Source organism: Bombina bombina, chromosome 6, assembly GCF_027579735.1.
Source record: "Bombina bombina isolate aBomBom1 chromosome 6, aBomBom1.pri, whole genome shotgun sequence".
Lineage (NCBI taxonomy): Eukaryota > Metazoa > Chordata > Amphibia > Anura > Bombinatoridae > Bombina > Bombina bombina.
The window spans coordinates 79,790,508-79,806,019 of NC_069504.1; the positions used below are offsets into that span (position 1 = coordinate 79,790,508).

The 15,512-nt window shown below is 37.8% G+C and overlaps 1 protein-coding gene across 3 annotated transcripts in view; it reads right to left on the bottom strand.

Moving 5' to 3' along the window:
* The window catches only part of FRMD4A (FERM domain containing 4A), an 818,993-nt gene that overhangs the window by 592,635 nt on the left and 210,846 nt on the right, over positions 1-15,512 (bottom strand). Inside the window, exon 1 of one of the 3 annotated variants that reach the window (XM_053716493.1) lies at positions 7,073-7,128. The exons of the other annotated variants lie outside the window; for them this stretch is intronic. Within the exon in view, the coding sequence (XP_053572468.1) occupies positions 7,073-7,090 (18 nt within the window). The 5' untranslated portion in view covers positions 7,091-7,128. Of the gene's footprint in view, positions 1-7,072; positions 7,129-15,512 lie in introns of those variants that run through there. 3 annotated transcript variants of the gene reach the window in all.

Below are 15,512 nucleotides of genomic sequence, written 5' to 3' on the forward strand. Positions count from 1 at the left end.
TTACTCCATGAGTAACCCTTGGATTCACACCAAAAAAGATATTTTCGCCAAATCTTATGGTAGATTTTCCTGGTGACAGGCTTTCTAGCCTGAATCAGGGTATCAATAACCGACCACGCTTTGATAGAATTAGGCGTTCAATCTCCAAGCAGTCAGACGCAGATAAATTAGATTTGGATGCTTGAAAGGACCTTGTATTAGAAGGTCCTGCCTCATTGGTAGTGTCCATGGTGGGACAGATGACATGTCCACTAGGTCTGCATACCAGGTCCTGCGTGGCCACGCAGGCGCTATCAGAATCACCGAAGCCCTCTCCTGCTTGATTCTGGCAACCAGACGAGAGAGGAGAGGAAACGGTGGAAAAACATAGGCCAGATTGAAGGACCAAGGCGCTGGTAGAGCATCTATCAGCACCGCCTGGGGATCCCGGGACCTGGACCCGTAAAAAGGAAGTTTGGTGTTCTGACGGGACACCATCAGATCCAATTCTGGAGTGCCCCATAGCTGAGGTAGCTGGGCAAATACCTCCGGGTGGAGTTCCCACTCCCCCGGGTGAAAAGTCTGATGACTTAGAAAATCCGCCTCCCAGTTGTCTACTCCTGGGATGTGAATTGCTGAGAGATGGCAGGAGTGATCCTCCGCCCACCTGATTATTTTGGTTACTTCCATCATTGCTAGGGAACTCCTTGTTCCTCCTTGATGATTGACGTAAGCTACAGTCATGATGTTGACCGACTGAAATCTGATGAATTTGGCCGCGGCAAGCTGAGGCCATGCCTGAAGTGCGTTGAATATCACCCTCAGTTCCAGAATGTTTATCGGGAGAAGAGCTTCTTCCCGAGACCATAAGCCCTGAGCTTTCAGGGAGTCCCAGACTGCACCCCAGCCCAACAGACTGGCGTCGGTCGTTACGATGATCCACTCTGGTCTGCGGAAACACATTCCCTGAGACAGGTGATCCTGAGACAACCACCAGAGAAGAGAATCTCTGGTCCCCTGGTCCAGCTGTATTTGAGGAGACAAATCTGCATAATCCCCATTCCACTGTTTGAGCATGCATAGTTGCAGTGGTCTGAGGTGTATCCGTGCAAAAGGGACTATGTCCATTGCCGCTACCATTAATCCGATTGTCTCCATGCACTGAGCTACAGATGGCCGACGAATGGAATGAAGGGCTCGGCAAGTGGTTAAGAGTTTTAACTTTCTGACCTCCGTCAGAAATATTTTCATTTCTACCGAGTCTATCAGAGTTCCTAGGAAGGAAACTCTTGTTAGGGGGGAGAGAGAACTCTTTTTTATGTTCACCTTCCACCTGTGAGACCTCACAATTTCCGTGTGAGACTTGGCTCTTTGGAAAGTCGACGCCTGAATTAAGATGTCGTCTAGATAAGGCGCCACTGCTATGCCCCGCGATCTTAGAACCGCCAGGAGGGACCCTAGCACTTTTGTGAAAATTCTGGGAGCAGTGGCCAACTTGAAAGGAAGAGCCACAAACTGGTAATGCTTGTCCAGAAAGGCGAACCTGAGAAACTGGTGATGATCTTTGTGGATAGGAATGTGCAGATATGCATCCTGTAAATCCATGGTGGTCATAAATTAACCCTCCTGGATCATTGGTAAGATTGTTCGAATGGTCTCCATCTTGAATGATGGGACTCTGAGGAATTTGTTTAGAATTTTGAGATCCAGGATTGGTCTGAAAGTTCCTTCTTTCTTGGGAACCACAAACAAGTTTGAGTAAAAACCCAGCCCTTGTTCCGCCATTGGAACTGGGTGGATCACTCCCATTGTATGTAGGTCTTCTACACAGCGTAAGAACGCCTCTTTCTTTGTCTGGTCTGTAGACAGACGAGAAATGTGGAACCTTCCCCTTGGAGGGGAGTCCTTGAATTCTAGAAGATATCCCTGGGATACAATCTCTAAGTGGCGAAACCTGAATTCTTTGCCGCTAACTTAGCTAGTTGGAAAGCGGCATCTGTGATAAAAGAATTAGCCAGCTTAAGAGCCTTAATTCTGTCCATAATGTCCTCATATGAGGTCTCCGTCTGGAGCGCATCTTCCAGTGCCTCGAACCAGAAAGCAGATGCAGTAGTTACAGGAGCAATGCACGCAATAGGTTGGAGAAGAAAACCTTGTTGAACAAAAATTTTCTTAAGCAAACCCTCTAATTTTTTATCCATAGGGTCTTTGAAAGCACAACTGTCTTCAATTGGTATGGTTGTGCGTTTAGCAAGTGAAGAAATAGCCCCCTCCACCTTAGGGACCATCTGCCACGAGTCCCGCATGGGGTCAGATATGGGGAACATTTTCTTAAAAACAGGAGGGGCAACGAAGGGAATACCTGGTCTATCCCACTCCCTAGTAACAATATCCGCAATCCTCTTAGGGACCGGGAACACATCAGTGTAAACAGGAACTTCCAGGTACTTGTCCATTTTACACAATTTCTCTGGAACCACCATAGGGTCGCAGTCATCCAGAGTAACTAATACCTCCCTGAGCAATAAGCGGAGGTGTTCTAGTTTAAATTTAAAAGCCAATATATCTGAATCTGTCTGAGGAGAAACCTTTCCTGAATTTCACAACTTCAGAGCGTTGTGAGGGTATATCGGATACGGCTACTAAAGCGTCAGAATGCTCATTATCTGTTCTTAAAACAGAGCTATCACGCTTTTCAGGTAACACGGGCAGTTTAGATAAGAACACTGAGAGGGTATTATTCATAACTGCCGCCAAATCTTGCAAGGTAAAAGAGTTAGACGCACTAGAGGTGCTAGGCGTCGTTTGAGCGGGCGTAACTGGTTGTGACACTTGGGGAGAGGTTGACGGGCTATCCTCGTTACCTTCTGTCTGAGAATCATCTTGGGCCACATTTTTAAGTGTAACAATATGTTCTTTAAAGTGTATAGACATATCAGTACAAGTGGGACACATTCTGAGAGGGGGTTCCACCATGGCTTCTAAACACATTGAACAAGGATTTTCCTTGGTGTCAGACATGTTTAATAGACTAGTAGTAAAACAAGCAGGCTTGGAAATCACTTTAATCAAGTAAAAACACACTTTGAAAAAAACGTTACTGTGCCTTTAAGAGATAAAAAAAGGCACACAATTTTGCAAAACAGTGAAAAAATGCAGCAAACTTTTCGAAATTTTTACAGCATGTACCTAAAGCATTAGTAAGATTGCACCACTAGCAATAAAAGTGATTAACCCCTTAATGCTCAAACCAGATCAACAGTAAGCCAAAAAAAGGTTAAAAAACATTCAGCACCTTGCCATAGCTCTGCTGTGGCCCTACCTGCCCTTAGGAACCAGATTTGTGGGGAAAAAGCTTCTTATAGGCCCTCAAACTGCAGCAGGACCCTCCATGTGAAACAGCCTGAACTTCTAGTCAAATATAACTGCGCATCTGAGGCGCAAAATTAGGCCCCTCCCACCTCACTACGGAGCTTGTGAGGCCTAAAGAAACACTCCAAAGTGTTTTAATATTAGCCATGTGGGTAACAACCCCTGAAAGAAACCCAAAGGAACCTTCAAAGTGTCTCAAAAAAACGATATTTTCAATAAAAACTGTTTGCCTTGAAAGTAGTGTCAACCAGCATAAACTAGCCCTGTTATGTAAGCTTGAAATTCCATACTTAGTCTCTGAATACAGCTTACCCTTCCCTCATGGGGATATTATCAGTCTTCTCTAGCATTATCACAGTCTTGTCTAGAAGAAAAAAAGACTGAAATACCTTATTGCAGCCTAACCTGCAAACCGTTCCCCCCAACTGAAGTTTTCTTGTACTCCTCAGTCCTTTGTGGGAACAGCAGTGGATTTTAGTTACAACATGCTAAAATCATCTTCCTCCCTGCAGAAATCTACATCTCCTTTCTGCTAGAGAGTAAATAGTACACACCGGTACCATTTAAAATAACAAAATCTTGCTTGTAGAAAATAAAAACTACATTTTTTTTACCACATTCACTTTACACTTCCGATTGCTTAGAGCCGGCAAAGAGAATGACTGGGGGTGGAGCTGGAGGAGGAGCTATATGGACAGCTCTGCTGTGTGCTCTCTTTGCCACTTCCTGTTGGGAAGGAGAATATCCCACAAGTAAAGGATGAATCTGTGGACTCGATACATCTTACAAGAGAAATAGAAATATAAAACTACTAAAGCTACTTACTATTTAACCAACTATATATTGTTATTACAGCATATTGTCCTATTTAGCAATTATAGTATTATTATTATTTAGTATATTTGTTACAAGGAAATTAGATATTTCATATATCATTTAAATATAGCAAGTGTGGAGCATGTCACATTGTCCCTGTTAGTTTTATATATGCCCATGTCTGTTTCATTGTAATAAAAAAGCACTAAGCAGTGGGTTACAGTGGGTTACATGTAATAGAAATAATTACAATATGTATTATTCATTATTTTAAAAGAATTTTACTTTTTTTTTTTAAACTTAATATGTGTAGTTTTTATTTATTCCTGTAATTTCTCTACAAATGGGCTGCAGTCTCTACAGGAAGCCAAAGGAGCAATCATTATATCTGTGTAAACAATTTATTGCTCATGCTCAGTAGAGAGCTTTTGCTGCAAAAATAATGTGGCAGTAGAACTTAAGTTATGTGATGGTAGCTCTCTTATCTAGCTGCAGGCAGTGGCTACACGGATAATTATACGTTATTATTTAGCAAGGAAACAAGTAAGGTGTTTGATGTTTTTTATATCTTTTTAATTTATAGCTTTACTTTGATTTAACATATTTTATTTTATCTAAAGTGTCATATCCCTTTTTAAAAAAAACTGATAAATTATAGTTAAGGGAGCAGAATATATGTTATACATCTTAACTGTATTGCAGAGGAGTAGATCCCCCCTCTCTTCTTCTGCATATACATATACACAGTTGTGATTGGCTAGCAAAAGTCCTATCATTCTAGATTGAGAACAGGGGAAATGGTGAAATGAAGAATAAGCACAAAAAATTCTAATTTGTCAAAGCAAAACTGCATTACTCATTGCAAATAAATTCCCAGGTATCGAACTGTAGTTTTCTACAGCATCAAATTTGTGTTTAATGTCCCTTTAAGTTTTAAACTTCCATTATAAAATTCTTCTCTTCCCTGCCTTCTGAAGCAGAGTGCATATGCCAGTATGCAAAGCAGCTAATCAACCTGTTAATGGCCATATGCTTTTGTACGCAGCCTGCATATTTATTGCAATGGCACAGATAACCTTTTCAGCAAAAAAGAATGTTACAAAAAATCCATGTTAGTGAAGTCTATTTTCTGCTCACCATGTATATTTAAATACTACACGCAATGTAATTCTTGGAATAGATGAGTCAGGTAGATTTCTTTATGCATGTTTTTCCTTTGATAGTCATGCTTTTAAAACACTTCCACCACAGACTTATAAGTGATGATAGACAGTACAAAAACTGGGGCGACATGCAGAGATCATCCCCACTGGAAGAAATAGATTCATCAGCATAGCGGGAGGTTCTCTGGTCTTCTGTATTATTTACAGCAGGCAGCAACAAGCGAGTCACAATCTAGTGGCTATATGAAAGAAATATAATGCATCTGTGCCTTGGAAATTATACTTGATTACAGGAAGCCCTAAATATCATTGTATAAAAAAGTCAATTTTAAACTAAACATACTCTATTGTTAAATGCAGGAAAAATAAGGTATTTATATGTTGTTATCTGTTTTATTTAATCTATAACTCTATCAAGAGCACTTTTATTAAACTAGGGATGCTGTGCTGAGTTTTTCCTTTTTTCAGTTTGTCAAACACCCCAAGGGTAGGTAAATGGTGCATAGGCAGGTGACCATGCACAAATAAAGCAATATTACCATAACCCTACTGGTTTTATTTCATTGCCCTGCTCTTACGTTTCATAAATATACTTGTCTGACTATCTCTTGGCAATGGCTGTGATTACTTTTTAAAATAACTGTAAAAATACCAAAAGCAAATCCCTTTCAACCACATAATTATTATATCCCACTGATATGTTATGTATCAGTCTGCCTATAAACCTGAAAATAATCATTAAATGGTAGACCAAAGTGATACCATGAGTGGTCATGAATAGATCTCACAGAAAATTAAAGGCATTGCCTATGTAGATCCTACAGTTAGATTAGATTTTAAAGCCCATAAATTCCATTCAACAAAACAAACTAACCATATACCATATCATTTTATAAATTACACTTTATTTATACACGTCTGAAATACTAGCAGTGCTTCAACCCTATCAAAGTCAATACAGAATTATAGTACATTAATTGATAATGTAGTGAAAAGTCCAAATCTGGTTGCTATCAAGGCAACGATGAGGAATGCAGTAGTCCAGAAGAGGAATGATGAGGTTTAAGATATTATTCAGTTTTGTGAGATAATGATGAATGCTGGGTATACCCTTTAGGTAAACACAGCATGTGTTGCTCACATCCAGAAAGATAAACTCTAAAATGTATTGAGGAACATCACATTACTGATGACCACTTAGATAATCTCGCCAGTTTAGAGAGCTTTAGAAAATCTTGCCCTTAGGCAGGGGATAATATAAGGAGCAAAAATAGCTTACAGGCTAGTCACACAGTAGGACTGCTTTGACCATGCTCATGGAACAACACTGCCCAGGTATCACCTGTGTTCCCCATTCCTCATGAGTCCCCCCACAGAAAGTAAGTACCAACTCTTCCTAAGGGTCTCACTGACTAAGCCTAAGTATCCAGTCAGGGACTGGATCCGGGAAATATTGGGAGGTATTACAATGCTAGCAATAAATACACACACACATTACATTTACAAGAAACTTTCAAGAGCAATTGGATCAAAAATATTTGAATTTTGTTTTATTTTTTAGCAATAATAAATAAATAAATAACAAATATATAAATAGACCAGTATGGATCTCAATATTTTACAAGAAATGCACCTATAAGAAAAGTTAAGTTGTAATGCTAGAATATCACAGTCAATAAGATACCAAACACTGTCTAAATATACAAAAATAAATTACATAAATAAATAAAAAAATGACTTACAAACATATCCATGAGCATATGTTCCAGGGTGACTTCAATGTCTTCTAGTTTAGCTGCCAAAGTCATATTTGCCAAAGCAAATAAAAAAAAAAAAGTTCTTCAAATAACCTCACAATTTAATTGTTAAATTAAAATGACAAAAATAAAATAAAATATATATATATATATATATATATATATATATATATATATATATATATATATATATATATATATATATATATATATATATATATATATATATATACTGAATGTGTAAAGGGTATTTAAATTGGTTTCAGTGCAATTTGTTTTCTCCAAGCCTGAAAATCATTCTGTATAAGATCATATTTGCCTGACAATAGTATTTCCAGTCTTCACATAATAGCCACAGATAATGTATTCCAGAGGGGAAGTGATACAGCCACAGAGTTAGACAGATAGAATGAAACATATCTCTGTGGCTGATATTTATAGGATTCCATGTTAAATTCTGTCCCCTTTCTCTGCTCTGCCCTGACCTTTCATTAAGGCCTATACACACTGGAAAGTATTGTAGGAATGGACAGAAGTTGGCTATGATCAACGATAGGTCGATTCACACAGCAAAATCATGAATGATCCATTGTAGAATGAATGCAACATCCTTGTAAAGTCACTGACAGAAAGATAGCTCTGTGGACAACAAGACAAATTTAAACTAATTTTTTCCTTGGAATATTATTAGATTAGGACTAAAATGCTAAATTTGGCCATCAAAGAACACTCTCAATTGCTTAATTCAAGTCAAGAATTTAGTACGGTATGTGACTTATTTTTGGTGAGTCAGATGGACATGTAAACAAAATTCTTTATCTATCTATATTATGTATCTATCTATCTATCTATCTATCTATCTATCTATCTATCTATCTATCTATCTGTCCGTCTGTCTATCAATATGTCTATCAATCTATCTATCTGTCCGTCTGTCTATCAATATGTCTATCTCTCTATCTATCTGTCCGTCTATCAATATGTCTATCTATCTATCTATCTATCTATCTATCTATCTATCTATCTATCTATCTATCTATCTATCTATCTATCCGTCTGTCTATCAATATGTCTATATATCTATCTATCTCTCTATCTATCTATCTATCTATCTATCTATCTATCTATCTATCTATCTATCTATCTATCTATCTATCTATCTGTCTGTCTATCAATATGTCTATCTATCTATCTATCTATCTATCTATCTATCTATCTATCTATCTATCTATCTATCTATCTATCTATCTATCTGTCCGTCTGTCTATCAATATGTCTATCTATCTATCTATCTATCTATCTATCTATCTATCTATCTATCTATCTATCTATCTATCTATCTATCTATCTATCTATCTATCTATCTATCCGTCTGTCTATCAATATGTCTGTCTATCTATCTATCTATCTATCTATCTATCTATCTATCTATCTATCTATCTATCTATCTATCTATCTATCTATCTATCTATCTGTCCGTCTATCAATATGTCTATCTATCTATCTGTGTGTCTGTCTATCAATATATCTATCTATTTATCTATCTATCTATCTATCTATCTATCTATCTATCTATCTATCTGAGAAGGTTCTCAGCTACTCAGAGGAACACTACTAAATTTGCTACAGGAGAAAGCACCAGTGACTGTGAAAGGTGTGAGTTTCCTAAACTGTAAACCACTATAAATTTATGGTAAAGTAGATGAGAGTCCAGCATTAAGAACATGTGTGTTGTGTCAGACATTTGCATTGCCTGCTATACAGATTGCTTGTATACACTTGGTACATACACACCCCTGAGCATACCTTAGTATGCTCTCATGAAAAGGTGGCAAGTTTCAACAGCAATAACAAGTAGAAAAGGTAAATTGTATTTATTTTTAAAACTGCAAACTCTGTCATTCAATGTCCCTTTAACAAACCTTTAATTTGCAGGAAAAATAACTTTCCTTTGTTGAAAAGCATACCTAGGTTGACTCAGGAGCAGAAATGCAATACTGGGAGCTTGTGCAGTCTCTCTTTTGTGCAGATTAGTACAAGAAGACAAATTACAAACTAAAACCCTCTTCATTGTGATATCCATTAAGTTATTTCAGTGAATGGATTTAGTCAACCAGCTTATACCTTCCCTTGTACCCATTCAATACAAACACAAGAGGATGAGGAAATGCAGTGCCTTTATAAAAAGCCTTTATAAAAGAAGTATTTCTCCCCAAGCAACTATTAGAAATAATGTAAAAACATGTTTCACACAAATTTAAGAGAAATACATGCATATTTTTATTTTCATGTATTAGAGAGACATAAAAATGTATAAAGAATATGTTTTAACCCTCCTGCTAAGAGATTAAACACATAGCTAAAGTCAGCTCTAGAGCAGCAATGCACTACTGGGAGCTAGCTCAGAACATCTGGTGAGCCAATGACAAGAGGCATATGGGTGTAGCCATCAATAACACTCCTAGGTTCCTAATAGCCTACCTAGGTTTACTTTTCAATGAAGGATTCCAAGAGAACAAAGCAAATTTCATAATAGAAAAAAAAATGAAAAGCCTCTTAAAAATTGCATGTTCTGTGTGAACCATGATTTCACTCTCCAATACGTGCTATGCTTAAAAGCTGTTTAGAGCAGCACTGCACTGCCATGAGGGGAATCCATGTTTAAAAATAGATACACACAAGTCCCTCCCACAAAGTACCAGTGGGTCATTGCACACAAGCTCCAAACCTCGCATATGCAACCTGTAACAGTCCCACAGGATCTGAGACGGTGGGGATGTCTAGATGGGATATAAAATTATCTATTGCCAACTATATTTCCTCTTTCATCTCCAAATAATCCTTGTCCCTTTCTCTTCGATTAACCTCTGACCTACGTCTCTGCACTCCTATTATCTCTACGTCCCTCTCCCACCTCCAAGACTTCTCACGCCCTACTCCGCCAAGATGGCGTCCCTTCAATTCCGATTGGCTGATAGAATCCTATCAGCCAATCGGAATTAAGGTAGAAAAAATACTATTGGCTGATGCAATCAGCCAATAGGATTGAGCTCGCATTCTATTGGCTGATTGGAACAGCCAATAGAATGCCAGCTCAATCCTATTGGCTGATTGCATCAGCCAATAGGATTGAACTTCAATCCTATTGGCTGATCCAATCAGCCAATAGGATTTTTTCTACCTTAATTCCGATTGGCTGATAGAATTCTATCAGCCAATCGGAATTGAAGGGACGCCATCTTGGATGATGTGACTTAAAGGTACCTTCATTCAGTTGTAGCCGTCGGAAGAAGAGGATGCTCCGCGTCGGATGTCTTGAAGATGGACCAGCTCCGCGCTGGATGGATGAAGATAGAAGATGCCGTCTGGATGAAGACTTCTGCCCGTCTGGAGGACCACTTCTACTCGGCTTGGATGAAGACTTCTGCCCGTCTGGAGGACCACTTCTGCCCGGTTGGATGAAGACGTCTCCCGGTAGGTCGATCTTTAGGGGGTTAGTATTAGGTTTTTTTAAGGGGGTATTGGGTGGGTTTTAGAGTGGGGTTGGTTGTGTGGTTGGTAAGTTTTAATGTTGGGGGGGATTTGTAATTTTTTTTACAGGTAAAAGAGCTGATTACTTTGGGGCAATGCCCAGCAAAAGGCACTTTTAAGGGCTATTTGTAATTTAGTGTAGGGTAGGGCTTTTTTATTTTGGGGGGGCTTTTTTATTTTGTTAGGGGGATTAGATTAGGTGTAATTAGTTTAAAAATCTTGTAATTTTTTTTATTATTTTCTGTAATTTAGTGTTTGTTTTTTTGGTACTTTAGATCATTTTATTTAATTTAGGGAATTCATTTAATTATAGTGGTAGTGTTAGGTGTAATTGTAACTTAGGTTAGGTTTTATTTTACAGGTACTTTTGTCTTTATTTTAGCTAGGTAGTTATTAAATAGTTAATAACTTATTAATAACTATTCTACCTAGTTAAAATAAATACAAACTTGCCTGTAAAATAAAAATAAACCCAAAGCTAGCTACAATGTAACTATTAGTTATATTGTAGCTAGTTTAGGGTTTATTTTATAGGTAAGTATTTTGTTTTAAATATGAATAATTTAGTTAATTATAGTTATTTTTATTTAGATTTATTTAAATTATATTTAAGTTAGGGGGTGTTAGGGTTAGACTTAGGTTTAGGGGCAGATTAGGGGTTAAGAAGTGTAGGTAGGATGCAGCGACATTTGGGGTGGCAGATTAGGGGTTAATAAATATAATTTAGGTGTCGGCGATGTTGGGGGCAGCAGATTAGGGGTTCATAAGTATAATGTAGGTGGCGGCGGTGTCCGGAGCGGCAGATTAGGGGTTAATAATATAATGTAGGTGTCAGCGATGTCGGGGGCAGCAGATTAGGGGCTAATAAGTGTAAGATTAGGGGTGTTTAGACTCGGGGGGTTCATGTTAGGGTGTTAGGTGTAGACATAAATGTATTTTCCCCATAGGAATCAATGGGGCTGCGTTAGGAGCTAAACACTGCTTTTTTGCAGGTGTTAGGTTTTTTTTTCAGCCGGCTCTCCCCCATTGATTCCTGTGGGGAAATCGTGCACGAGCACGTTCAGCTAGCTCACCGCTAACGTAAGCAGCGCTGGTATTGAGGTGAGATGTGGAGCAAAATTTTGCTCTACGATCACTTTTTTTGCGGTTAACGCCGGGTTTGGAAAACCCGTAATACCAGCGCTGTCTGTAAGTGAGCGGTGAGCATAAACTGCTCGTTAGCACCGCACAGCTTCTAACGCCAAACTCATAATCTAGCCGATAGTATCTTGCTTCAAATGGAGACTATAATAAATAGAATGAAATGCAATTCCTGTGATAGTTCATAGTTCTTAATAAGGAAATTGATAGGAAAAAGTCTAAATGGTAGTCTACTGATATTATGAACCTACAGATTTTGACAGTAGAATTTTAGGGACCTCCCCCAGTATTTTAAGATAAAGAGACATAAAATTATAATAAGATAATCAATGAGAACATTCTCTTATTGCATTATTGCTTACATAAAACTAAGTAATGCAAAACCCACATGCTCTATGGCAGGTCATTTCTGCATTAGATGTCCTTTTAAATGTAAAGCTATTTTGTAATCTGTGTAAATTATACGTGAATAAAATAAAGCTGTAATAATAAATGAAATGGCCATTAAAGTAAAACATTACATGATCAAATTCATTAGAGTATATAATTTTAAGACTAGTGACCTTACACTTCTATGTGTTTAACTCTTAAAGGGACAGTCTTCACCAGAATTTTTATTGTTTTAAAAGATAGATAATCCCTTTATTACCCATTCCCCAGTTTTGCATAACCAACACAGTTATAATAATATACTTTTAACCTCTGTGATTATCTTGTATCTAAGCCTCTGCAAACTGCCTCTTTATTTCAGTTCTTTTGACAGACTTGCAGTTTAGCCAATCAGTACCTGCTCCCAGATAACTTCACGTGCACGAGCAAAGTGTTATCTATATGAAATATGTGAACTAACACCCTCTAGTGGTGAAAAACTGGTAAAATGCATTCTGAAAAGAGGTGGCCTTCAAGGTCTAAGAAATTAGCATATGAACCTCCTAGGTTAAGCTTTCAACTAAGAATACCAAGAGAACAAAGCAAAATTGGTGATAAAAGTAAATTGGAAAATTGTTTAAAATTGCATGCTCTATCTGAATCATGAAAGTTTATTTTGGCCTAGACTGTCCCTTTAAAAAGGAAGTACAGTGCTGGACCCACAGACCACTGTTGGAGTGAAGTGGAAACTGACAGCCAATCAGAAGTAGTAGTCACACGACACAGCTGTGTAACTAATGCTGCTGATTGGATCAGCATCAGTTTCCACTCTGGACCAGCAGTGCAGTATTTATACTTTGTGTTTAACCTTTTTGTGGGGTAAAACACATAGGGGCATATGTATCAAGCAGTATCTGAGCAGGCGGACAGACATCGCCGGAAATCAACCCGATCGAGTACGATCGGGTTGATTGACACCTCCCTGCTGGCGGCCTATTGGCTGCGAGTCTGCAGGGGGCGGCGTTGCACCAGCAGCTCTTGTGAGCTGCTGGTGCAATGCTGAATACGGCGAGTGTATTGCTCGCCGTATTCAGCGATGTCTGTCGGAACTGATCCGCAATGTCGGATCAGGTCCGACAGACATTGATAACTAGAGGCCATATGGTCTTATGATTTATGCTGCATTTTCGTATGGGAAGTTCCAAAGAAGACGCATTCATTACAAAAGTGCACCATGAAAATCATAAATTACAAATCATACAAAACTAATAATTGAACCAATGTATTTTGTTAAGGTGCATAAAAATTTTTATTTTGTCGAAAACGTAAAATTTGTATGCAAATTACTCAGGAATAAATCGTATTAAACATGTGTAAATCACAATTTATATACTCCGGAAGTGCAAAAACACATATTGTAAGATGCTACACAGAGATTGCTGCAGGATTCAATTTATTTTATTTATTTTTTTAAATAATTTTTATTGAAATTTTCTTACACAATACAATACAGAACAAGTAGATGAATTGTTGCGTTTCATTGCCACAATAAGTTCGATATACATATATATATTAACGACAGCCATTCCTTATATTTTTATCAAACATGACCAATGCAAAAAATATATATAATAATATTAAATAATAGCATGAAAGTCTACATAATGTAGAAATGTCCTACAGTTATAAGTAGCGGTAAGTCAAAATATAGTATTATTGACCATTTTGTTAGCAGAGTTGTTCTACATCTGTATATATGAAATAGGACAAAAGGAGAGACCAATTGTAACACATCTAATATTATGGGACACAAAACTGAAATAAGCTGAAAATAAATATATGACCAGCAGCTAAAAGATACAATTGTCAATACTAAGGTTTGTGTAGAGTAAACTTACATATAAGTAATATTAATGGCCATGTTGTAATAGGAAATGCTCTGAACCTGATTCCACCCAGGGCCCTTGGGTTGGCGCCATATCCCAACAATACCTAAACAGATCATTATAAAGTGTACGTTTGCACTTACCTATATCCTATGCTAAAATTGTATTATAATTGGATATTATAAACCTTTTATCTAAACTGTCACCCCCTTTTTAATAAATAATAACCTAGTCTCTATCGATGTTACAACTGGCCACAACATAAGAAGGTATAACTGTAGGGAAAATAAATATTATAACTGCGGCATATTTCAAGGGAAACTGCACATTTAGCCTCTGAATAATAAATAACCAGAGGACTATATAGTGATGAGGGGTGAGAAGCATGGAGCCACTCGGGTAGAGGTCTAAAAATTATTTTGTAAGCGTAGAAAGATCTCAGTATTAGATGACTTAAGTACTATCCATATAAATGAAGCATATTGGCTGCAACTCACTATGAAGCGTTGTCTATGGGGACTTATGGCTAAAAATTTAATATTTTTAAGAGGCAATCATTTCCCCTATTTTAAACCTTAGCATATAGAACATAAAGGGAGGCACAAATGTAGTGTCTTTAACTCTGAAGATCTAGTTATATTTCTGGGCGTGTAAATATACATAAAATGAAAAATATCAACAATAGCATATTTTAAGAAGTAAAACAATTTAAGTAGCTGACACTCACCATATTTAGAAACTATACAATATTTAAACTTCAAGGTAAGTACTGGATTTGTGAGTGCGTCAACTTAATACAACACAGTATGGCATATATACTAGCAGTGAGAATACATATAATATATGACGCCTACCTATAGTGTCCGCCTGCCAAAAACATATTAATACAGTCATCTAATGGGTGTAGGACCACATGAAAATAAGCAACAAAAAGTATGTGCATCATGTAAATTACAAACTATGCCATCTTATGCATGGCTCAAATACTGCCATAGTCTAACCAACTCCGACTTTAGGTGCTTGTACTGGCAGTTGCAGGGTTGATAAAGCAACTTGCGGTACCCGTTTATCAGCTGGAGAGCGTATACTCAGTAGTTTCTCGGGTTAACGTCAAAGCTGTGTCAGCATAAGAAACCCAGACGTCTGAGAGTATTTCCCTGCCACCGCTTCCAGCTGCGTGCAAAACTGTACATGATACGAATGCAGCAGATGTTGCACTTCAAATAGCACATAATGGGTAACAGTTGCCATCCTGCTGGTTCACAATAGATTTGATATTGCCTCTGAGTCTAAGTTTGCCTTGTAGGAAGAAAGACTTGTGTCTGGAAAAGAAGATGCCTGCCTTTGGCTTCTGCGGGACCCCAATACCTCAGTTGTGGCTGATGTTATAGGCTTTGGGAGGTTGTTTCAAAAGTTACAAGGTGTTGCACCGATACCACTTTGTAAGACCGAGTACAAGTACCGATACTTTTTTTCAAATACTCACCGATACCAATTAC